This window comes from Micropterus salmoides, unplaced genomic scaffold, assembly GCF_014851395.1.
Source record: "Micropterus salmoides isolate LMB-PRFRI ecotype aquatic unplaced genomic scaffold, ASM1485139v1 Ms_hic_scaffold_207, whole genome shotgun sequence".
Lineage (NCBI taxonomy): Eukaryota > Metazoa > Chordata > Actinopteri > Centrarchiformes > Centrarchidae > Micropterus > Micropterus salmoides.
The window spans coordinates 1-25,011 of NW_024041229.1; the positions used below are offsets into that span (position 1 = coordinate 1).

At 42.1% G+C, this 25,011-nt stretch overlaps 1 protein-coding gene across 1 annotated transcript; it reads right to left on the reverse strand.

Annotated features, from left to right (window-relative positions):
* Positions 1-5,096: 5,096 nt before the first annotated feature.
* On the reverse strand, positions 5,097-18,196 carry LOC119915332 (sorting and assembly machinery component 50 homolog B). The gene is made up of 15 exons (XM_038734871.1): positions 18,040-18,196; positions 16,988-17,101; positions 15,810-15,911; positions 14,438-14,525; positions 14,108-14,214; positions 12,904-13,034; positions 12,451-12,538; positions 11,815-11,943; positions 11,612-11,683; positions 10,602-10,688; positions 8,702-8,772; positions 8,097-8,164; positions 7,445-7,591; positions 7,195-7,336; positions 5,097-5,951 (listed from the first exon to the last, which is right to left on the reverse strand). Exons 1-15 carry the CDS (start codon positions 18,058-18,060, stop codon positions 5,906-5,908), a joined length of 1,413 nt encoding a protein of 470 aa, XP_038590799.1. The 5' UTR covers positions 18,061-18,196; the 3' UTR covers positions 5,097-5,905.
* Between the last annotated feature and the right edge of the window lie 6,815 nt (positions 18,197-25,011).

Here is a 25,011-nt window from a genome sequence, read left to right on the forward strand (position 1 = left end):
CTCCAAACGTCCACTAAGAACAATAATTTCACAAGGTTATTGAGAACTGAGAAGATCTTATTGTTGGGGCTAATTTAGGTGCAGATCATGTGACTGTCAAATAGCAGTTAATCTCCGCCCATGATTATCTTATGGTTATTGTAAACAGCAACAAGGTTAAAAAGCATACAGCAAAGTTAGGGTTGTCAAAGTCAGGGGCGTAAATGTTTAAAGAGCTATAGAGATGTACTAATGACAAGAACATTTCTCTCCCATCTAGTCGGCATTGATCGAACCATGGATCGGAAAATAAACAGAATAGTTTTGTGAATTAGGATGGCAACCCCTCTCGTCTTGGAAGAGATTGGTAAACTCCTGACACCCACAGAGACCTCAAGCACCTCTGTACTGTTGGCTGGATATGGGGTTTCCTGCAGCAAAACAATGTCTGATGACAGGACTTCAGTGTCAGAGTACTTCCCACTCTTAAGGGTTTCAGCAAGACCTCTACAGTTTCAAGAAGTAAAGGTGATGGGGTTCAATCCCAACCTGAATGAATGATTATCCTGCATTTAGAGAAAGAAGAGTAGGGTAAGGGGTGACATGTAATGTAGCAAACAAAATCTAGCATGGAAAAGCAAAAATGGTGGTGCATCCCAGAGCCTGTCCACTAAAAACCAGCCAGTGTCGGCTCTGTATGTTCCTCCACGTACAGGACAACAAACAGTTAACTGCATCTACAAGGACTGAACAATGATAAGTAGTAGCTGGTCATGCACTGAAGATATGGTGAGGTGGCATACCGTTCAAGCAACTAGATATAAACAGAAAGCAAAAAGGACACAGAGCTCAAACCAGTTTAAGCTGTTGTTGTGTGGGTAGAATAAGCGTTGAGTTAAAATAGTTATATCCTGTTGGATAATAACTGTACAAGATAGATGCAGTAAATTGCATGCCGCACTTCCAGCCCATAATATTTTCATGCTTAGAACACAACATAAATACAACCTAAACTTCAAAGCACTACATTTCAGCATGAAACTTAGCGCCACATAAATGTTGGCATGAGCAACAAGTGGCATATTTCAACCATTACGTTTTGACTGACAGGGAGTTGGCAAACCGTTCAGCACCAGCTGATGACGTTAACTGTGTTGTTGTAAGCATGTGGAGTTTGGCTGTAGTAGTCAGGAACATGAGCACTTTTGTATCATGGAAGGACAGTGGTGCACGCTGACGGCTGACCCGAAGAATGTTACTCAAGTTGCGGTCATTTTGGACTTTGGCAATGATGACTCGTGGTCGCTGGTTTGGTGATGATTTGGGTCTTAAGCTGGCGGTGGGCTCTGTCTTTTTGACAAGTCTGCTGAAGTTGTCTTGGCCAAGCAACAAATTCCGTAGGACGACCGTTCTCTTCCCCCTCTTTGATGCCCACAATCCTGATGCTAAGTCTGCAAGAGCGTCCCTCCAAACCATTTAGGTCTGAGAAGTCAGCCACCTGCTCATTGCATGTGACCAGTGTTGTGATGCAGTGGTCAGCAGTCGAAAGGGCCATGTCCAGCCCACCCATGTGGTTCGGTTTTGTGTGGTTTTTTTTGAAGGGAAGACAGACATATTTCAATTGAATTGAGGAGTCCCTCCACTGACTTCTTCCAATCATCCAAGTTTAGAAACGTTTGATAGCTCAACTCCTTGCTTAGTAATAGCAGCTAATATAGCCTTGTTGCTAGTTGCAAACGATCCCACCTGGGATACTGCTTTCCGGCTTTGGCTGTCGTCTTTCTTGGGCATAATGGTGTGCAGTCAGGTCCGACAGGTTGCAATGCAATTCAGGTAAGTGAAAAATAATGGTCAAGTGCAATATTTAAATCATAAAGTGATGGAAACAACACGGAGCTCCAGCAAACACGGCCACTCAGTGCGCACAAGCACCGCACTAGCACCACTTAATGATAACTGTGAGTCCAGGTACATCGTAACACCATCAGCAAACCCGAGAACAATATGCACAGTGCACACACACTAATCTGCACACAGCCTGGTGGTGCACAAATCAGAGAGAAATTTAGAATGAACTTACCCAGGGGGTCGGCCTTGCCATCCTTGTCGGGGACCGTGAACACACCCACCACCTTGTGCCCCTGCTTCCTCAGGTTGCTGTACACCTCCTGGCCGAACACACTCTGGCCAATAATAGCTATTTAAGCTTATTCTGGTAATAACGCTGCAACAAGAGCAAACACAAACATTTGTTTCAGCTTTACCCAGTGTAAATCTGCTGTCTCTGATGTCTCATTCACACATCTTCATGTGTACCTAGAGTTTTTGAATTGGTTTTGTTGGACATGTATTTATTCAAAACTTTAAGTGACACTGAGGCTACATCATTTTTTACAGATTAATTGATTATTCATTATTGATTAAATAGTCACGTCTTCATTTTATAATTGCTTGATCTTTGGTCCACAAATGTCAGAAAATATGTTATCAGATGTCTTATTTTATCTAACCAACTCTCTAAAAAAGTTATTACATTTCTATGTATTCTAATTTATAAAGACCAGCAGTCAAATTCTCACATTTGAGAAACTGCTTGATATATAAACAACTAGACAATTATCAAAATGGTTGGTCATTCATTTTCTCATTAAATTATCAACGAATTAACTAATTGATAGAACATTATTATTTACTATAAAGTGAATTACAAGCATGAACCAAAGCGCTAGGCTGGGATTCAGGGGGCCATTTTCGCCTTTCCCAGGGCCTCCAAATCAGTAGGTTTGCCCCAGGTCAGTGGACATTTAAAAGTTTAAAGGCAGCTCTGAGGAAACCTGCTGTCTGACAGCATGAGAAGAGTGTGACAGGAGCAGCACATGTGAGGAGGAAGGGTTCAGGTTTCCCGTGCTCAATAGAATGGTCCTGTCCTGTCCATGCATGAGGCGCCCTCATTTTGCAACGTGCTTCATGATGCATTCAAAGCCCTTCATTCCATCAGCTGCCTACAGTACAGTCGCTGACCGTCTACAGTGTGGAGCTCAGAGGCTGATGCAACTCCTCCAGATCTTGTACAGTGAAGGCCAGTACGGGAGTGGGGGGGTGGACAGTAACGTGGCAGGCTGACACTGATGCACCATCATAGGCTCTGTTTATTCAAAACGCAGTAAATACAGTAGCAGAGAGACCTGCACATGAACTGTGCCTATGACTCATTGATCCGCAGTCAGAGCCGAGTCTGGCTCAGTCTTCCTCATGTCACCACCACGCGCTCACTATTCACCACTATCTTTTTTTATCAATGCACATAAGTAATATAAGCACTATTCATTCTGCGGTGCAACAAAAAAATACGTTACTCACGGACGAGGTGGAGAATTTCCTTAAGACTTGGCTCGCCGTCCACAGCATGATGGCGGTGTTACTACGTTACAAAATAAAAAAAATGAATCCTAACAGTGCAGAACGGATCCGACCTGCTGTATCCGAGGTATGTGCCACACACACCTGACAGTGTGTGTGCTCGGTGCTCGCCACAGCCAGCTTATACTCGACAGCAGCAGTCCGACTACGTGCTGCCTGGCATTGTACGTGCGCGGCCACGCGGGGCTTACTACCTGCTCAACCGCGCGGTAACGCGCATAGACTTCATATAATTGTGAGGCCGTACTGATTGTAGCTAGCAGCTTTTTTGTTTTATTGCTTTTATATTATGTGTTACGTTGTGTTATATTATGTGTAACTTTTAGACGCGCGCTTAATTCAAATGTTAATAGATGTTTAAATTAGATTTAGCCTAAAATATTCATATGTAATTTCTTCAATAACTTATTCGGCAAGATCACTTTTATATACAATATATTTTGGATTGTATAAAGTGTGTATGCAGTGTGTGTATATTATTACATCTATGTAAGAAAGTGACTGATTCTACTTTTGTTGAATTTTTGTTCTTTACATGTGCTGCTGTGCCAACACGAATTTCCCTAATGAGGCATTAATAAAGTAATGTCTTATCTTATACTGATAATGCAAGCATTATGAATTGGTAGCCACTAGCCATTGTTTGCTAACATGCTAACAAATGACTGTAGCCTAGGAAGAGCAGAAGTCGACCTAGTGATTGTGGATTAATGTATTTTGGTGATGCAGGGGCCTACCATTGGACATTTTTGTCATTTTTTAATTGCTTCATAAAGTAAAGAATGTATTGTTTTGTAACTGTTAAGATTAAAGGTTGACTTGAGCTCAGATGTCATTCTGCAAACGTAGACAGTCCCCTTCTGCACCAAGTGTTTGTTAAAGTAATACCATAATTTTCACTCTGCAACATACATACATATATATATATATATACACACTTTTAAGTAAGCTGGCGCTGTATTTTATCTGTCTTTATATTGCAATTCTAAAGACCTAAGGTTGACTTAGGCTCAGATATCCTGCTGACAAAAAAAGAATGCAGTGTACGTCTGCACCACTTGCATAGCTCTTCGCAGCATTCACCTGCTGCACACCTGCCCACGCTCCCACACAGAAGCGCTGATCACAGGTTTCTGTGGAGCAAAGGCTTAAACTATTGGTTCACAAGCTGCAGGGAGGCAGGGCTGTGACATAGACACACACTTGTTCATGTCATCCAGAAAGTAGGAAGCACCTTCTGGGTCTCGTTCAACGTCCACTGTTCCCAGTAGACTGAACAACTTCCTGGCAATTACTGTTGCATTTATTCCACCCTTTGGATGTCCCTTTATCCCATGAGGTAATACAACTACTCATAAATTAAATTATTAACTACAAATTAAGGTTTACAGAACTTTTATAACAGGTGTGGTCCAAAATGTTATAGAATCAATCCTATTAGAAGAATACCAAATTTACCTAAAAGGCAAGAAACACCAAGCACCACTAACAAATGAATCACACTGACGAGATCTAATACTGATACCTGCACCTGCTCATTTTCTCACTTGCCTCTTTAATGTGTATTTGAGAAAACACAAAGGATCCAAAAAAAAAAACCAAGGGAGCAGCTGTGATTTATTTGTGAATATATTCAACAACATCAAAAAAGAGGACTAAAGGTAAGAGCACTGGTGGTGGATGTTGCTCGGGTGGGAGTGGGGGGGGTCCACCTCTGCTGCCATCCCGAGAGATCAACCCGCTGTACTTCACATCAGACAACAATGTTTGAGCTGCTTTGGCATGGGGGGTTGATTCCCTTCGAACACCGCTGCTTTGATTAAAGCACTGGTTTCTCTGGGGTCACTCCCCGCTGCTGCTGCTGCACTCTCTCAATCACTCAGTGTGACTAACAAAAGTCATCAGGTCAATAGGCTGTTAAAACTGGCAAACAATTATTAACAAGCCGTGCTCCTGGACAAGAAGCATGGAAGGCAAACATGGAACGTGCCAAAAATCTCTTTAACATTCTGGAAAATAAGTTACTTTATATCACCACAGCAACACACTGGGTGAAATCACTAGTAGATGACTTTTCCACAGACAAGGTGCCAGTGCTGGAGACAAACCAAGGAAAGAGAACAGTGGTTTCAATCGAAACAAAATCAAGATTCACTAGAGAAAACCTGCTGACATGTTGGAATTTGTAAATGCTTCTCTATGACTGTATTGCTGCCATAGGTATCATTATGTCTTGGGGCTGCTGCTAAAGAAATCTTATATCTGGTTACTTTTGTCTCTCAAATGGGTGAAAGCCCGTTCAGTTTGTACTGTAAAAAGTTTCACTAGTTTTATGTCCCTGCACTTTGTTTTTTCAAAAGCCTAAAATGGTGCATATCAAAGGAGGGTTGGGGGGTCAGGACACAGGACTCATGCTAGAACAAGTTACAGGTGACAAACAACAAGACGGTCTCCCTTTTCACATCACAGCCTCTGCTGGAGTACTGAGGGCAGCGGAGTGATGAGGTCACAGGAAGCGAATTCCTGCTCCAAACTGGACACCGTCACATATCCTATGAGATGGGAGAAGACAGAAGACAAGTTAGGAACTATGCTGTCAGAAAAATCCTTATATTACATAGTGCTATATGTAACATTGAGGTTTTGAAAATGAAATGAGTACTCCACCGATTTAGTATTGCACTCACAATGGTGTCTGACTTCAATGATTTAAAATTCGGGGTTCAGTATCTTGCCCAAGGACACTTCGACACGCAACCAGGGGGAGCCAGGGATTGAACCGCCGACCTTCCGATTAACGGCCAACCCGCTCTACCTCCTTAGCCACAGCCGCCCCACAAGTCTCTCAACTTGCTAATATGCATAGGCTATGTCTTAAAACTGTCAACAATATCACCTAGGAGCTATGTCAGGCTACTGGTCTTGTACCGTGATCAAAGTGAGGATAATGTTGCAGCGTGTAGCCTCACGTTATGTACTGCCGCCTTCAGCAATATCATTAATTAATTTTACTTCAGTCACAGATGCTGTCACCCTCGCCTTAATAAAGGCAAAGATCCAGCTGGATAACCTCTAACCTGGTGGATGTTGTATAATATATTCCACCGTGTTGTCCACCTTTAGATGGTCTGCATTACAACAACATGGGGCGCAGTGTCAAAGATGCGCTTTTTGTAGTCATCTTCAGAACATTGTACTGTAGTTTCATCACGGCAGGCCACGTCAGTAACATCCGCCGTCGCATAATTACGTCGCCTAGAAAAGAGCAGTCAGATTTCCTTTTCCTAAGTCCTTACGGATTCTCCTTCACATGTTTGGTTAGGAAAGGAGATTTTTTTTTTTTACTTTTGGGACGCAGCCCTTGACTCCTCCCGGTGAGTCTTAGTTCCTCCCACCCGAGATACGAGCTCGAGGAGGAGACGCGAGGAGAGAGGAGTCGAGGAAACAGGCATTTAATGAAAGAGATGTCACTTCCTCGCAGCAGTCATTTTAAAGCGGCGTCAATTAAATATGACATGTTGCACCGCTGTATCGTCTGTCCGCTGTTTCAGCTGTGATCTCAGATGAGCAGACCAGCTTTTGGCACTAAAGGCTACAGATTATAGGCCATCTTCACTATCCAGAAACATGTCTGTCAACATTATAAGGTCATCGCAGGACTCTACTGTTGGAATGATGTGAGCAGACAACATGGGCACTACTATTATAATGTTTTTTTGTGACAGTGAGTAAAAAAATTTGATCAGTGAACCTTAGTCCTGTAACATGTAGAAGTGTAAATGAATAGCGGTCTACCTGTCTCCGCTCTGAACCCCCATGGGCACACAGTAGTTGAGCTCCAGTCTGGCAATATTCCCAAGCCGTAGCACAATTCCCGCTCCGTACGACCAGCGAATACACTCAGCTAGCTTCTGAAGGTGCGCCCGGGGACCATCACCTGCACACACAACAATCTCAACATGTTGTGTATTTTATATATGAGATTTTTGCTGACTTTTTTTTAAACCAAGCAGGTATGTAATGCATCTAGTACTATTCCACCCACCATAGTTGAGGTTGCAGAGGTTGCCTGCGTTGAGGAAGAAGTGCGTTCTGAAAAGGTCTCCAAAGCCGCCCTTGCCTGGTCTGAAGGGCAGCGGAGTGTAGAGGTGCAGACCACCTGCCCAGTATGCCTCTCCACCCAGATAGTCACCTGGAACACACAGAAAGAGTATTAAACCAAGATAAGCTGATGTTCTACTCCACTTGATGGTACATACACACTTCTCTACTGTGTAGATCTACATTTAGCTGACACTTTTATTCAAAGCGATTATATATATATATATATATATATATATATATATATATATATATATACACACACACACTAGGGGTTTAGTGTCTTGCTCAGGGACACAGTGGTGGATGTGTCACAGTGTCTTATCCACTGTCCCATCGCCACCCCATATCCATGTTAGCTTTAGCTCCCTGCTCATTTATGTACCTTTTTTTTTTTCCTCTAAGCTTTTTTGGTATGTTTTCTAATTAGATGGTGATAGTGGGGATGCAGACAGGAAACAGAGGGGTGTTGGGGGTAGGTTGGGTTATTAGCTGAATACCAAAGATATTCTAGAAATATTAATAACATTATATATTCTTTAGTTCAAGTTTTCTATGATTGATTCAATGATTTGAATATGTTGGGGTTTTTCTACCTTCACTCTGTGGCCCAATGCTGTACATCCCAAATCCTCGTACACTGGTGGGACCCCCAAGGTAGAACCTGGACAGAAGACATAACCATCATCGAACCATCCACTCAAAATCCCAAATCTACAATTTGGAAACAGTGAGGTCATTAATAACACAAAGTTAAAGCAAAAACACTACTCAAACAAGAAAATGGAAATATTTGGGTGACCAATCATAACTAATGAAATTGGTCAGTACACTAGAACTTCTTAATGACAGCCTTGGTCAGCATTAAGAAGCTGTTGCTCAGGAGGTAGAGCGGGTTTCCTGTTAATCGGAAGGTCAGCAGTTGAATACCTGGCTTCTCCAGGCTGCGTGTCGAAATGCCCCTGGTGGCTGTTCCACCAGTGTGTAAATGTTAGTTTCTGTCTGAGCACTTAGGCTCAGTGTGTGAATGATAAATGCAGATGTAGTGTAAAAGCACTTTGAGTGGTCGAAAAGACTAGAAAGGCGCTATACAATACAGAGCATTTAATAAGTACGTTTGGATGTTTAACATTTTGAGAGCAGAGGTATATTGAGGTCTCCTACAGCAGCCAGTGTCAGCTCTTGCATGAATCAGATGTACCTGTCAGCGATGCAGGACGGCTGCCCACCAATGGGGTAAAGCATCCCACCCCACAAAGAAGCAGACAAGACCTGGGGACACAAAATGTTTCCTTTATATTTTGAAAATACACAGGAAACAGGAAAAAGGACAAGGCAAAAGATGTTAATGGGATTTATGAAGTGGGGCTGTGTCAGGTACCGTAGTCCAGAGTCAGTGTAGTACCTGTAGGAGACAGCGGTCAGCTGCCCCCAGCAAAGACGTAAAGCAACCTGCTGCTGTGGACAGGGTCCGCAGTAAAATGCAATTTAACCACCAAAAACAAAACCTGTATCAGTTTAAGTGTACACTATATCTGGAATTTTTTTTCACGGCTTTCCCTTGCCGTCAGACCGCCGTCTCCTTTGGAACTACATTTTCTCAACTGTAAACAACACTCCATGTGGAACACTGTGATAGACTGAAAGTTTGCAGATATCATTTTTGACACTAGCTGAAGAATGTTGCTGTATCCAACTATCAGGTTAGGTAAGATAAAGGTATCCTCGTTTCAGTGAATGGCATTTCGTCATTGCTGTCATAATGATTCATTGTCTTGTATTTGCTTCTCTTCCAAACAGCTAATCCACGTCACAGTGTCTGTAATGTGTAGGAATACAGAAGTTTTATGTTGAAAAAAAAGGTAGTGCCAACAGAAATGTCTGTCCGACAGCAACATATAGCGCTTCAAAGTTTTAAATATAGCGTACAAAGATATTGTACGATATATATTGTTGATATTAAAATGATATTGATTTGTTTGGGGTTTTTTTTAGGTGGGCTTACTTTTAGGAGACTGAAATATGTTTTGCTTCTTTGCTAATACTCCTGTCTGCTTCTCCAAACTGGAGAGTTTGCAAGCTGACCGCTGTCTCCTACAGGTACTACACTGACTCTGGACTACAATACCTGACACAGCCCCATTTGAAAAACCCCAAACTATCCCTTTAAAAAGGTACAATGTGTAAGAATTGAGACTCCTCTCCACCGGTCAAATCTAAACTCCAAACATTGGGGGCAGCATAGCACATTGGATCATATCTACTGCTTACGGTAATTAGCTAGTTAGCTCCATTAGCCATGCAGCCTACACCGGCTCGCTGAGTCTGAACAGCCCAGTTGGTTAACATGAGCATCGAAAGGAAGCAGGCGGCGTTACAGGGAAGAGACAGGAAAGTTCAAGTGGTGGCAGGAGAAAAAAAAAGCAGAGCTAGCAGAGGAACTACAGATAATTTTACACTAACTGGTTTTGATAGCATATAAATGTTTATAGGGTCTGTTGTCTAAGAATAAATAACGTATTGGTCCAAATATAAGACGACCCTGATTATAAGACCCCCCTTTACAAGACACATTTGTGAATAAATCTTGTTTTTATAAAATAATAAGAAATAATTCTAATGAAAACACATTGAATACAATTTTCAACATTTTCAATATCTTTAAATTAAATAATCACATTTAAATTACTGCTAAATAAAATGTACAGTGTAATTTAAATGTGGCCATTTCATTTATATTTAAAGTATATTTAAAAAGTTATTTTATTTAAAAAGGTGTTAAAAACAATAACCTTCCTTGGCATCATAACTCCTTCTCAGCTGTTGGTTAACTTGACCTACTGCTGAGCCACTTCGTTAGTCTCGCCACGTTTCAGTCAGGAGGGCAACATGCGTTTAGCCAGTATTTGGCGCCATCTGTTGTTGGGAATGTATCTTAACATTTAAAGTGCTGGACCCCGAAAATAAGATGAGTTTTTAAGACGAATTTCTAGGGGGGTGGGACGGGACGGACCAATAGGGTAATTCACCAACACAACTAACTGAAATCTCGGCTGCAGCTTTTAGAAGCGAATCCTGTTTTGGAGTTATTTCTGTCTTACTGAGTCCCAGAAGAGCCGTCTGTTGAGCTGCAGCTCAAAATCCTCTTTCAAGAAGCTGGCATCTCCTCCTGTGTACCCCGACAGTTCCTACAGGACAAACCACACGGACAAACACACACCTCAGTAACATCTTTGAAAAACTGGACAAAACAGGAAGAATGCATCCAATTATTTCAGGAGACAGATGGATAACACAACACAGAAATTCAACGCTTGATTTTGTTAACTTGTGCTATTGCCCACAAATCCCAAAAGTCCTTCCAGCTCATCATTACAGTTTCAAAACTTAACTGTGAGCCGTTATGTTTGTGTTTGAGTGACTGTGAGTATCGTTGTGCTGGTCTTCCTCCCTGCCAGAGGGTGTTGCTGTTCTGTGTTATCTCAGTACGTTGAGTTCTAGGTGGCGACTGGAGACTAGTGGCGCCTGCTTTCAAATGGCACCAACCGTTGCCATTGGGACTCCTCCTTTTTCCTGGTCCCCAACCAGACCGTGCTGTGCCGTTTCTGCTAGTGTTAAACCCTGAACTGTACAGAATGTAAAATCATCTCTAAAAGAGCAGTCCTGGTAACCCGTATGGGGGAGAAGCCTTCTCTGTTCCCTTCTAACATTTTTTCTCCTGTTTATGTTTAGGGAGATAGATAAGCTGCCTGTACTGTGTTGATGTTTTGTTTGTTGTCTTGGCCATGCTCTCCCTGACGTCTATGTTTTACCCTAACTGATGAATAAATCAACCCTGCATCGGCTGTAGCAATGGTCACCTCTGGGAGTGGGGAAGGAGGGGAGTCATTTTTTATGCCCCGCTCAGGATTCCCCTAGGCCAGGCGTAACAGAGCTGGGTTTCAAAATGTCAACAGTGAGCTGGAGTTAATTGTTGATATACCAACTCAGACCCTTTTCAGCCTTCAAAGCTAGCTGAACTTGTTCATCCTTTGTGGCTTTTGCTACCTTGCCTGTTTTCCTGTAGGCAGGCGATTTATTTTCTTGTTCAGCTCTGTATACGCACACTTACCTGGTTGATCCGGAGTAAGGCACCTCTGCTGGGGAAAATGGCAGAATTCCTTGAATCGACTGACACAGTGTGCTGCACACAAACAAAACAGGGGTTCTACTAAATGGGTGTAGTGGACAAAATTGTTTTATAACCCTCATAAACATTTCATGAGAATGATATACATCAAAGGCATGAGTAAGAAAAAGGCATCCAGGCTGTACCGAGAGGGCTGATTTCAGCGAGTGTCCACTCTCCTCTCGCACGGCGAAGGAAGCGCTGCGTGCCAGGCAGCCCAGCTCCCTCCATACACCCTCCCACTTCAACGTGTGGTTGGTCACCCCGAGAGGAAACTGCAGGACCATAGAAAGATGCAGAACTTAAGTTGAAGTGGTTTAAGGAAACCCACCATATACACTTAATACAGACAGTGCGACAGTTTGTGTGTCAACAGCGATTAATTGGGCCAAAGTGCTGTCTAAAGGAGGTTGGAGTTAGAACACAGTCTCACCAACTCCTTCTTTCCCTAGGTCCTAATTTTTTCAAATTTGCTTTATTTGCATGAAAAAGTCAAGGTTTCAAAACCACTAAAATGTTCCAGTATACCGTTGCTGCGGTATCAGCAGTTTTATAATGTCTCGTCAAAGATGGAAAGTGCAGGAATCCTGCAGGTGGATTGCAGCATAGAGTAACACGACCCCTCCCCTCCATTTATAGACCATTTGTCTTACCGTGGACTGATGAACATCAAGGTTTTGAGAGATACTTTTGTAACCTTTTCCAGCTTCATGCAAGTCAACAATTATTAATATTAGGTCTTCTGAGAGCTCTTTCGTCCGATTCATCACACACACACTTACATTAAGTTCAGCAGACAGGCCTCTGTCGGTCTCTTTTAAGGAGCTCCATGGGAACTGGCCGGTGACTTTGTACATGTTTAGGGTGAGGCTGAAAGAGAGGACACCAAGTATGAAAAAACAGAACTCAAAACTGAATGTGTGTCTTGGATGCTGGTGCTGGCATCCAAGATTTGATCTGTCTTAAATGCATTGCATTCACTAAATGTAGTCAGGATGTCTGTGCTTTCTTGAACGCACCATCGACAGGCTATTCAGAACATTCCCTGCTTTGAAAAATCAGTACTCATTAGTAATGTCACTGATGTGTACTTATTGGACATAAAATAATTTGGGGTGGGGGGTATATAGATAGAACAGAAAAAAAGTTAGACAGGTGGCATTCCAAAGAAACTGTGTTTCACTACACCTCAGTAAGTACCTCTGACAGGAACTGTTTGGATGTCACTGACATACTTGCGTTCAAAGTGTCCAGGCTGGGGCTTGAAGAAGGACAGGCCATATGACGTCTCCTTGGTCCCATAGGAGAACTGGAAGGTGAGTTTCTCAGCTCGGCCCAACATGTTGGGCAACTTCAGCCCCAGCACCTGAAAGAGAGGACACATACTGGTAGCTAATAACCAATTAGTTCTGTGATCATTTAGGCTCAAATAGATTTTTGACTTTTTGATGCATCCAGATTCCTTCCATTTAATTAACTTGTTATCAGCAACTCAACTCAACTTTATTTATAGAGCACTTTCAACACCACAAGTGGAACCAGAGTGCTGTACAGAAGGTATAAAAAAGAAAATAAAAACAGAGACAAAAAACACAGCAAACATATAACATACACAAGTTACAGAGCATTATCAAATGCTAAAGAAAACAAATAAGTTTTAAGTGCACAAGTTTTTACAGACAGAGGAAGGTCAGTCCAGAGCCTAGGAGCAGCAACAGAGAAAGCCCGATCACCTTTCACACCCAGACACAGCACATTACAATAATCCAAACGGGATGACACAAAGGCATGAACAACCTTCTCCATATCCTCAAAAGAGAGGATAGATTTCAATTTAGATATTGATCTAAGATGGAAGAAACTATTCTTAAGGACAGCATTGATTTGCCGGTCAAATTTAAGCTCAGAGTCAAAAATGACACCAAGGTTCCTCACGCTAGACAAAACAACCCCAGGCAGTCATCATCCACACGCCCGTTATTTCCAAATTAAATCATCTCGGTTTTATCTTCATTTAATTGGATAAAGTTATTCGCAAGCCAACACTTAACTTCAGCCAAACATGCAGGAAGAGACTGAATGGCACATTTATGCCCATGTTTCAATGGTAAGTAAATTTGAGAATCATCCGCATAAAAATGATACTGAATCCCAAATTTCACAGCAACACACTGCGATGATGATGGACTGTCAGGTGAAGAAAGTTTGAGTTGTGGAAGCAATGGAAAGCACATGTATTGTTGCTATAGTAGACACCAGGCAGCCAATCAGGAAGTATTTTTCATGGGGGAAAAAAAGTTTCAGAAACTCAAGTATGTGTCTAGGTTGTGTGAGATCAAAACAGATACTAGTTGGGACTTTAATCAGTGAAACACAACTACCTTGTGCACTCCATCATAAAGAGGAAAATATGACAGACATGAGTGTCGTTTCTCTCACCATGCTTCCTTCATTGTTGCCAACCATGGTGTTGTAGCTTCCTGTCAGCCTCTTTATCTCTGTCACCTCAAAGGTTACATCCAGACCGTTGGGCAAAGCGTCTTTGCCTAAAGAGGGAGAGCCAAAAACAAAAATGCAAACAGTGATCAGAGGCAGTGGACACTGACAGAATTTTACACATCTCACTATTTCTATTTGAAACCTTTGGGCTTGGAAGGTAATCCACAAAACTGTCTGAGATGTTCGTTCTTTGATATTTGGGTTTTAGGAGAATACAGAGTGAATCCATTTTGTTGCAACTCTTTTGAAAAGAAGCTCTGAATGAGTTACCTTCAGACGTATCGATAAGAACCTCCACCTCTTTGAAGATCCCCAGGCGGAGCAGCCTCTGTCTGGCAACATGAGCTTTTTTCATCACCTATAGGCACAGAAACCATCAACTCTTCATCACATTCCCAAACTTTTCAGAACCTGAAGCTGATCAGTTGAGAGTGCTTTCATGTCCGACCAGAGGACCGCGATGCACTGGGATACTCTGACCACATCATGGTCCACCTGAGTGGTATGTCTTCAGGACAGCTACTATCGGACTGGAGCTCATTTCTTTTTGTTTCTTTAGACGTCTTTCTTTCATTTTTGTGCCTCACCTAAAGTCAGCGCACAACTGACCTATTTTCTCAGAGAGCCTTTGAATGCCTCAGTATCAAACTGGAGAGATGTTTCATTATTTTTCTACCCCAAAGTCTCACGAGTTAAGATGCTACTTCTTGTGTTTTAGTTTATCTGACCAATGTAACGATTAGCCTAGCTGAAGAAGTTAGTAAAGTCAGATATATTTTATACGACAACAGCTCGTTCTCCCAGCGTAACCTGAGCCGCTGTAGTTCAACAAACTTTGAAAGTAGCTAACTCTCTGAAAGGACCCTGCCCCATGTTGTAACGAACAAAGGTTAGTGGACGACACCACCCTCACTGGGCTCATCTCTGGTGGGGGATGAGTCCACCTTCAGGTGGGAGATTAATCATTTGGTGACCTGGTGCAGTCAGAACTACCTGCATCTCAACTCTGTTAAGACAGTGGAGAGTAGTGGAGTTCAGAAAGATCTCAGCCCCACCCACTCCATCACGCTGTGTGACTTCAAAGTCGACATCACCTCCCTCACCAAGAAGGCCCAGCAGAGGATGTACTTCCTACTTGCGGCTGAAGAAGTTCAGCTTGCCAAAGACAATGATGCTGCACTTCTACACCGCCACCATTGAGTCCATCCTCACCTCCTCCATCACCATCTGGTACGCTGCTGCCACCGCCAGGGACTGTTTCAAACTGTTTCAGACTCTCCCCTCTGGCAGGAGTCCGTGACCCATCAGGACCAAAACCTCTCGCCACAAGAACAGCTTCTTCCTGTCCTGGAGCTGGCCTCATCAACAAGGCCTGCGACCCACACCGACACTGTCTCTAGTGCCCCTCTTTTACAGAACACGTACAAATCTGATGCACGTGTAAATAACTGCCATATTGCACATAGTCTTTGTTAATCATTTATATTTTGTATATCTTGTCAATTTCATATTCTATTGTGTATTATCATACACCAAGACACCAAAGCAAATTTCATTTATGTGTAAAGCTAAAATTGTTTAAACTTAGCTGTAAATAAAGCTGATTCTGATTCCTTAATATGCAGCACAGTCAAATACATACATCAATGAGGTTTTTGGCGTGGAAAACATCAGAGATCTCATAGCCAAGCAGATCTTCTTTAGTTCTTCCAAGACCCTGGATGTTGACATGTTGGACGACGACCTGCAATCAAAGATATCTTGGATTACTTTAGCTGTCATATATGGACGAAAACACATTTAAAATATATTTAGCTTATACTTCCTCAGGTGTAAGATTTTCCTTGCCTGTGATAGCTGTCGTGGAAATGATATTCCTGGTGAGGGGTTGAGCAAAGAATTGAGTAACAACTAACCGTTGTCTTTGAAGAATTTATTTAACAAAAGAGAATAAACAGAGAAGTACTAAAACACATATACAGCTGGTCCAGAGACCTGCTGCCTAGGGCGGCATTGGGCGTCTGGCCCTGAGCAAACAATTGCATGATCATTTACACAGTCTGAGCATCTATGTTTTGGGGAACAAAAGATCCTTGACTAGTCCCAGTCAAGGAAGGAGAAGAACAGCTAGTGAGGAAAACAATCAACAACCCCACCTGACCTAAACCCCACACATGTGGACAGACTGGAATAACAAGAACAATAATAAAGATGGAACAGCTAAAGGTTTAAAAATATATAAGACATAATAAAAGTAGAAAAATAGCACTCTTGCATAAAGATGATAAGTGTAAGAAGAAAACAATTTTCTGGCCTAACAATAGCAAATACAAATGTCCCATTTGCCCTTAAATGTATTTAAATTATAATGTCTGTCTACTTATATATCAAATGATACGGTGGTTTGCTCTCATTCGTTGTTCTTCAGTTCTTCTGCATGATGAGAAAAGGTTAGAGCAGAACTGAAGCTGATTATCTGCAGGACAAATACACCAAGACCGTTACAAACTCTACAACATCTGAAATGAACGAATTGGAGAATCGAGACATCAGTTTAAAACAGACATCAAACACTAATTTAAGACTGATGAAGGATAAATGCAATGGCAATGCAGTTAAAGCTGTAAGTAAATAGGGGGTCTGACTGCCCAGAAAGAGTATAGAATATTCCCACCAAGTGCGCGCAATGTGTAACCTATAAAGTATTCTTAAACCACAAATGACTGAACAATAATGCTGTTTTTTTTAACTTCTACAGTACTTTTTTTTATATTTTCCAAGAGCTGCCGTGATACCAGTACAACTGCTACTACTACTCACGTCTTTGTTTTCGAGGATCTCCTGCTTGGCCTCCTGCTCTATTTCCGGAGGCTCCAACAAGTCATCAGTGTTGACGCCCAAGTCCCGGCCATGCATCGGTAGAGGATCCAGACTCTGCACCAGTGACAAGAACAATGCTTTCAATGACACTGCCTGTACAATCTAATGCACAGAAACATAACAGCCCTGGAATAAATCCTACTTTGTCGGCGAGACTGTGTTCCCAGAGGAGATGAGTCAACCTCTATGTTCCTTTCCGAGTTTGTCTTGTTTTTGTTCTCTTTTTGAATTATAAAGTGAGGTATGGTGAGGTGAGAAAATAACATCAACACTTTATAGTTAATGCTAAGTAACAAACAAACATAACAAAAAAAAATACATGCATGGCACCTTTAAAGGTCACTGTCATTGAGGAGAGGAGAGAGGACAGGAAGGGCTTTAAGAGAGGACTCAGGAGTTTCTGATGTTTTACAACCAGTGAAAGTGTCTGCGCAGGGTGAGTCCTGGAAAGCAGGGCTGTTGGTGTTGAATACAAATATTGATATTGGGATAGGACACTAAATATCTTCTGGGGTCTTTGGTTATTGTAAGACGGTGATACAGGTAAATACATCAACAAAAGGGAAATCTTAAATTTCTTACACTTGGATAACATAATAACGTTACAATGTCTCTCGTTATTCTCGTAATTGTTTTCTCTGTAGCCTACAGAATGCATCAAAGGTCCACAGAAATATCTCCACAATGAGTATGACGAGGTATTTTCTCACAAATACGATCATATAAATGTGAAAATCCCACCCAGCCTGTGTTGGCAGCGTTACGGGTCGTGTAAACTAGCTGAAGGCAAAGAGACATCATGTTACCACCCACAGGTCGCCAGAACACACTCAAGTTCCCCGTCTGTCTTCTTTACGGTTCGTCTTGTTCTAACCGTGTGTAACAGTACATGGAGTACAAATGCTGGTGAGTGCAGCCATCAGCACCTGGCCAGGGAGGTCATGGTCAAAAAGCCACAGAAAGGCCAGCTGCTGGGAAGAAACTGACTTTACCTTAGCATGGACAGTCCCCATGGTCACAATCCGCTCCTAAAAGCCTCTTCAGTCGGGTTTAGCGGCTCCGTAGACAAGACAAAATTGTTAAATAACAGCGGTTACTTTCGCCAGTACCAAGCCCCCTTCAAGGGAGACGCCATGACAGTTGGTGACGTCTCGTGCTGTGTTCATGTACCCCTTGTAATGTAGGTCAACTTCAGCTAAGGTATTTCATCCCTCCATCTCATAGTTAAAAATATGGGTATGCAGTTTTATGTTTTCATTGTAAAAGCTCAGTAAAAAAAAAGAAACTGTCAAAAATGTAGGCCTTCTATTGTGGGCTACTACAATAGTAGGCTAAGTAATAGCCTACACAGTGGAACCAATGTCACAAAATAAAAATGCAGATGGTAGCCTACCAGGGCAGCAGGTAACTATCAAATGTGTTTGTTTGTTTGTTTTCTGGAAAAAATGAAGATGAGGCAGGTCGACAGATATTCTTTGAATGTCAGTAGGCCTTCACATCAGGAATCTGGAAAACAAGAATGGAGGACTATTTAGTCGCTCAAATCAACCATTCTGTTAAAGTAGAAGCGAGGGATATAGCCCAAAACTACACTGTGAAATTAAAACCAGAAAATTCATAGGACTGTCAACCTATTCATTTTATCAGGGGAATACCAAATCCATAAGTTCTCTTTAGTGAGTCTATTCAGTCTAAAGAGCAACAAAATGTGTCCATTTGATTCGTATTCTACAAAAATATTTTACAGAAATTAGTATATGGCTCTGTTGTCTACTTTTCTGTTAAGATGCTCATTTTATTTTGTCCTCATACATTTATTTATTTTGTTACTATTTATGGGGGTTTCCTAAATCTTTTGAGGAGTAGCCTAGTGTATTAAAAAGACAATTCAGACCAATAGTGTTGATGGTGGTGTAGGCTTGGTGTATATAGCAAAACTTTTCATTATTCACTTATTATTAACTCTAGGACCCAAGTGCTTTTGTGATGAAGAAGAGAGATGCCTCACAGAGTGGACAGGACCTTATCTCTGACTACTATGTAAGTATTGTTAAAAAGAAGGGTTGGGTCTGTTTTAAGTTTTGCTGGTCAGTTAAACCGGTGTGATTTTATGAGGGCTGAGTGAACCACCATTCCTCATTTCTAGGTGGAAAGATCCAGCTGCATGCAGCTAGTAAGCAGGAGGCCTGGGATAGGTGATTGTGAAGTGTCATAATGGAGAGCCCTATACAGAAAATGACATTCCCGGTGGATATCTGCCCATTACTGCCTGCTCCTGCTATGTGTGTTACAGTCCTCCCTGCACTTGCAAACATTCTGACCTTCACACCTGCTTGATGATTTTTGTGTATTCTCCGTTTTTTGATTTGCAGATTTTTTACTTAATAGATTTGATAATTCCACACTCAAAAGGCTTGTGTTTACAAATATGTATTTATGTGTGTATAAGTATTTATTTACAGATTGTTTAATCTGTATGCACAGATGTATCGCGTCACATTTGTGAGAGGAATTACAAGACACTTTTCATGGTCTCCATCTCCACACAGATCGATGGACGCATGGTGCATTTAATTCCAGGAGGAAAAAGGGGACATTTGGGCTTTTTTATTCAGTAGCCTAGAAATGTTTGTTTTTTAAATAAGCTGTCGCTAACTGGTAAATATGTTCTTTCCTGGTAACACTAATTACTTTTCCCATCTTAAAAAAACAAGAAGTTTGCTAAACTAACAAAAAATGGTTGGAAGTTCTAACTAACAGTTTTTACAGTGTACATTCCATGGGCAGTTTTTCTTTCTTTGAAGATATTAAAAATGAAGGCCTGTCCTGCTGCCACGGTGATTCTGCAGTCATACTGAGAATGAAGCCATATGATTTTTGTTGAGATGCCTCGATGTTGATATTCTTTCTGTATGCTTAAACTTAAATTATCACAAAAGTTTATAATAAAAAGGGGTCGGCAGGCATTTTGTATCAGAGTGCAGCTAATGACTATTATAGTCATTGATTAATTCGCTAATTATTTATCCATTAATTGATTTTTGAAATTCTGAAAATAGTGAGAAGTCACATGGTATCATCACAAGTACCCCGACTCCAAAGTTACTCCTTCACAGTTCTTGCTTTGTCTAACAGTACAATGCTCAACACTATTACAAGGAAAAGCAGCAAATCTTCATTTTGTAAAAGTGACATGTTTTACCCTGAAAAGAATGTCTTAAACAGAAGTTGATGAGAACACATTGAAGTGGGCGCGCAGGAAGGCGCTCCTCCAGCAGATGGCGGTGTTTCTCTTCTTTCTCTTCAAACAGAAAGTCTCAGTTTGGGCTGAGGACATGCTCGGTGGGTTCTCAGCCAGCTTCGGACCTGCCTGTAAGTGCGCTTCCCGGTAATTGCTGCAGCCTGTTAGGCGTATTAAAATGCCAAATGCCAAGTTGCAACTAAACATGGCCATATGTGTGAATCACTCAGTGACTTCCTACAAATATTAATGTCTTTATTTCTAAGAAAAATAAAGTTTTTTGTTTTTTTTAAATCTTTGACTATTTTGTTTGCAAAGGTCTAACAATAATAAAACCACAGTATTCACTACCACGCAGGCCTACCTAAACTGTTTCTGTGACTTCTGGTGCTCCTAGGGTTGGCTCAGGGGGCAATAACAAACTGTTCTCATTTTACAAAGACTTCAAACAATGAGAAGGACCATATTTATTTGGACTTGGATTAACCAGCAAGTGACATGTGGCCCTCATGTGTGTGACCCTAAGCACATCCCCCCAACCAACATTGTCCAGAGCCCCTTAAACCAACCCAGTATTCCTGGAAGACTGCCCTGCCCTAGGTGGGATGTTAAACCGCTAGGTGTCAGTATTTCTTCAACCTTAAAACAGCCTTCAATTTGTACAGGCTATCATTCAGAACATTGTGTAATGACGGGGAAGAAAGCAATGAATTTTAGCCTGTGCTTCTTAAATTGCCCTCACACAATACAGTGCAAACGTAGGAGTCCATAGGGGGCACAGTTAGGGCAGCAATTGGGTTTCTATTTTTAATGTTTGGCTAAATGTTAAAACAGCAACACAATCAATAAGCATTTTAACAGGATAGTAGTCCTTTCTATCAGTGGTTCCCAACGTTTATGGCGTGCGGCCCCTTCAAATGAATCTTGGGACCACATCGCAGACGGGTTATGGACATGAGCTGGGAGCAGTCTAACCCAGGTGGAGGTCTTATTTCTCAGATAGACTTGAAGAGATGTAATTTAAAAAGCACCTTCATTTCCTTACTTACCCTTTTTGCAATCTGGTGACCCCCTCAGATTTAGGCCAATCTTTGGACATTTTGGGAGTCCCGACCTCATCTTGGGAACCATAGCCATGAATTCATTTGGGGTTACTTATAATGGGAAATTAAGTTTTGTGTTTAGTTGTGGGGAACCCTGGTGTATCTCCATCATGAAGCTGAGCTGCTCATCTCTCTCTCTCTCTCTCTCTCTCTCTCTCTCTCTCTCTCTCTCTCTCTCTCTCTCTGTCCCCCACCGGCACAAACAAGCCAATCAGAGGGCTCGGGTTGCCTCCTGCTGTTCACTCTCTCAGCGCCGCTGCCAGTCCACCAAAAGCGGTCTCCTCCTCTCAGAGACACACACACGCGCACACATACACACACACCCACCCACACACACACACACACAGTCCAAACCCTCAGAAAAGCCCGGCTGAATCCTCACATCGTCTGTCAGCATGGGGAGCGCTTGTTTTTCCCGGGACGTTTGTTTGTTTATCCTCCTCATAAATACTTGCAGGGTGATGGGGAATGTCGGACTCGCAGGTAAGAGCCCCCCTTTCCTCTCTGTCTCGCTTTATTGTCAACCATTAAATGCACTTTTTAGTGGCTTCAGTCCTGTCGGTTTAGTGGGCAAAGTGATGGAAACATGACTGAAAATCTACTCGGGAATATGTTATCACTAGAGATTAAAAAACGTAAAGCACAAGTAGGACACTTAGTCACATGCGCATCGCAAGTTCCCATAATAATATCATGATGTAATTTATGGCAGTCTATCTTCTGTGATATTAGAAGAGCATCGTAATTGTGAAAAAATACACTTCGTGGCACTAAAAACTGACATTTGCGAACTAATTTCTCTACGATTGTCATAAGAGGTCATTTTATAAATCTGCTTGATTTGATTTGACTGAATGTCACAGTCCCGAAACTCAGTTTTACATCGCAGTTTTTCCTGAAAGGCATTTGTGATGTGCAAATTAACTTCTGTTTCGTGCGCTGAAAGGTAGTTCCACTCGGGAACCGCAGCTTGATCTCTGGGGTAAGCACCAGTTTGGATTTGGAGTGAGAGGGTTGCCTGTTTCAATGTTTCACCTTCTGGAAATGGTTCAAATTATTTACCGAAGGTGGTTTTAGAAGCGGGGTGTGCCGCTAGAGAGCATCTTGTCTCCGGGTTTGGTGGCCCGTCCGAGGAGGGATGTGGAGGCTGTGTGTGTGTGTGTGTGTGTGTGTGTGTGTGTGTGTGTCTGAGCCCGCGCGTAGTAAATGTGGGTTGAGGGGGGTGGTGGCGGCGGCAGGAGGGCCGTCAATGTCCCAGGAGGAGCAGGCAGGCAGGCAACAGGGGCCCAATATCGACCGGCAGCAGCAGCACATTGCTCACCACTATAGATGGGTGAGGAGTCAATATTGAGACAGGGAGCTGCCTTGCAGGCAAGTCTTTGTCAAAACCAGGAGCAGAAAAGCTTAAAAGAAGAGGATCCAAAGTAAAACATGTCAGTGAAAGTGCCCCCTCTTGCACTATTTAGACTTCAACTTGTTGCAGCTTTTATTCTCTCTCTCTCCCTCTCTCTCTCTTTGCTTTGGCTCCAATAAAACACTCACTGGCTTTTTTTAACAGGAAAAATATTTATTGTAAATTCCGTTTTATCGTTTATTTATTGCCTTTATACGGCTAAGCCGGGCAGAGGGCCAGACAGAGAGCAGGGGTTTGACCACAGGCAGCTTCTATCCGGGTTGCCTAACTTCCACACAGGCTATTTATACTCTGATGGAAGCAGGGGAGGAGCAGAGGAGCTCTGTGGTGATACAAAGGTCTGCTGGATAGATGTGACAGGGGAAACCAAAACATCTCTATGTCTGTCTCTGGGTTCCCTCTTTCCCACTGTGTGTGTGTGTTTGTGTGTGTGTTATTAGTTGGCCCTCTGCTCCGGGATAAGGGCCCATATGTGACCGGACCAATAACCTGATCAAATGGGGAGCTATTAAACCCTCTTTTCTCTGCATGTGGTCAAGGGCTGGACCATGACTTTAGAGCTCTCTCTCACTGTCACACAAAAACAGTTTCTAATTTATCAGACACATTTGGCAAGGGTGTTCTGGGATTTGATTGATTTTAAAAAAGCTAATTCAGCTGCTCAAAGCTGAATAAGACAGCTTTGCAAGCGTATTGGTAGCACTGACAGTATTTCATTCAATGTCTTTTAAAACTGCAGAAGGAAAAATATGTTTAGTGTAGAGGTTCTGAACCATTTTGGCCTTCTGACCTTTAATCTCTAGTATAAGTCAAGTTCCAAAATGCTGGATACTTAATTTTCTGCAATGCAATTCAATTGGGGCTTGCATTAGACCCTCCCGGCCTGGTAAAGGAGTCAATAGGCTTCAACAAATGGCTTGTTGGTGGTTAAACACCGCCCCTGTTTTTTAGGGAAGGCTTCAGAGCATAGCCATTTGGCCAACACTGCCTTAACGCAGGGTTGGAAGACATATCTTAAGTTAGTTTTACACATAAAACAACCATATGAAGTAATTTTATCTTAAAATAACAGCATCAAAATAATTTTGATGGTACACTGACTTGTGGGTGAATGGCATCATTGCCACTCCGAGCACGGCACACCTGGTATTGCACTATGTAGGCCTAGCATTGGAATTCCAGGCAGGAAACCTTATGCGATAATGGCTTACGTTGTCGCATAAGGTTCCTTACGGCTCCATGTAACACACCAGCAAGACTCTTCAGCAAGCTCGCTTTAAGGAGAATCAAAGAGTATAGAATGTACAATGTAAGTTATTTGGAAGAAGCTAGCTCTGTATTCTCAGTAGCTATATAAGTATATCATGGCAGAGGCCAAAGAAGATGTTGTCAGAGGAAGCAAGGAAGAGAAAAAGAGAGAGTGACAGAGCTACTGACAAATAAGAGTAAATATGATTGGCATGAGCTTAATGAGCTGAAAGGATGCAGGGCAGATGTAGAACTGGCCGTCTTGCTGTTGGACTAGTCAGCAATAACTTATTAGATGGCTTGCTGTGTCTTCTGTTTTTGCGCTTGCTTGATATTTACCTATATTAGCAGACTTGAGCAAAATCAGAGGTCTCACAGACTGAGGTTTAGCTGCTAACTATAAATCTTGAGTTCATGTTAGCAAACATAATAGATAACACACGTTACTGTAAATGCTCTTGCGTCGGTTGCTGTCTAGCTTTGTTGGCTAGCTTGCCACCCAAGTTTCCGACTGCTACAACACTTACAAAACTTTTCTTCAACAAAATAACATGTCATGCCGGCCGAGTAGGCAACATAACTGAGCTCAGCAGCCTCTGTGGTCATAACGTCAACTAATGGCAGAGAAAAAGAGACTGAAGAGGACGTTGGCAGAGGAAGCTAAAGAGAAATAGTCACCAAGCAAGAGCCTCCCAAATGTTGCCGAGAGCTTCATGAAATAAAAGGTTGCAAGACAGATGCTGAGCTGGCATTGTTTCTGTTGGATTAGTTAATAATATTAATAATATTGCTGTGTCTTGTGTTGTCACACTTGCTTGATGTTTGGCTGTTTTAGAAAAGTTGCAGACTTGGTAGTTTTTGATCGCAAGAAATGCACGTGTATAGCTGTCCTTATTTAGCAGTGCTGAACTGCACTCTGAAACGATAGGGGTGCCAAACTGCAATAAACACCAAATCC

Coding starts and splice junctions, on each gene's coding strand:
- LOC119915332 (XM_038734871.1), bottom strand. CDS start 18,060: ATGGGGACTGTCCATGCTAAG. Junction 14,215..14,437: donor TCTTATCGATACGTCTGAAG/GTAACTCATTCA, acceptor CTCCCTCTTTAG/GCAAAGACGCTTTGCCCAAC. Junction 7,337..7,444: donor CCTCTGCAACCTCAACTATG/GTGGGTGGAATA, acceptor TTGTGTGTGCAG/GTGATGGTCCCCGGGCGCAC.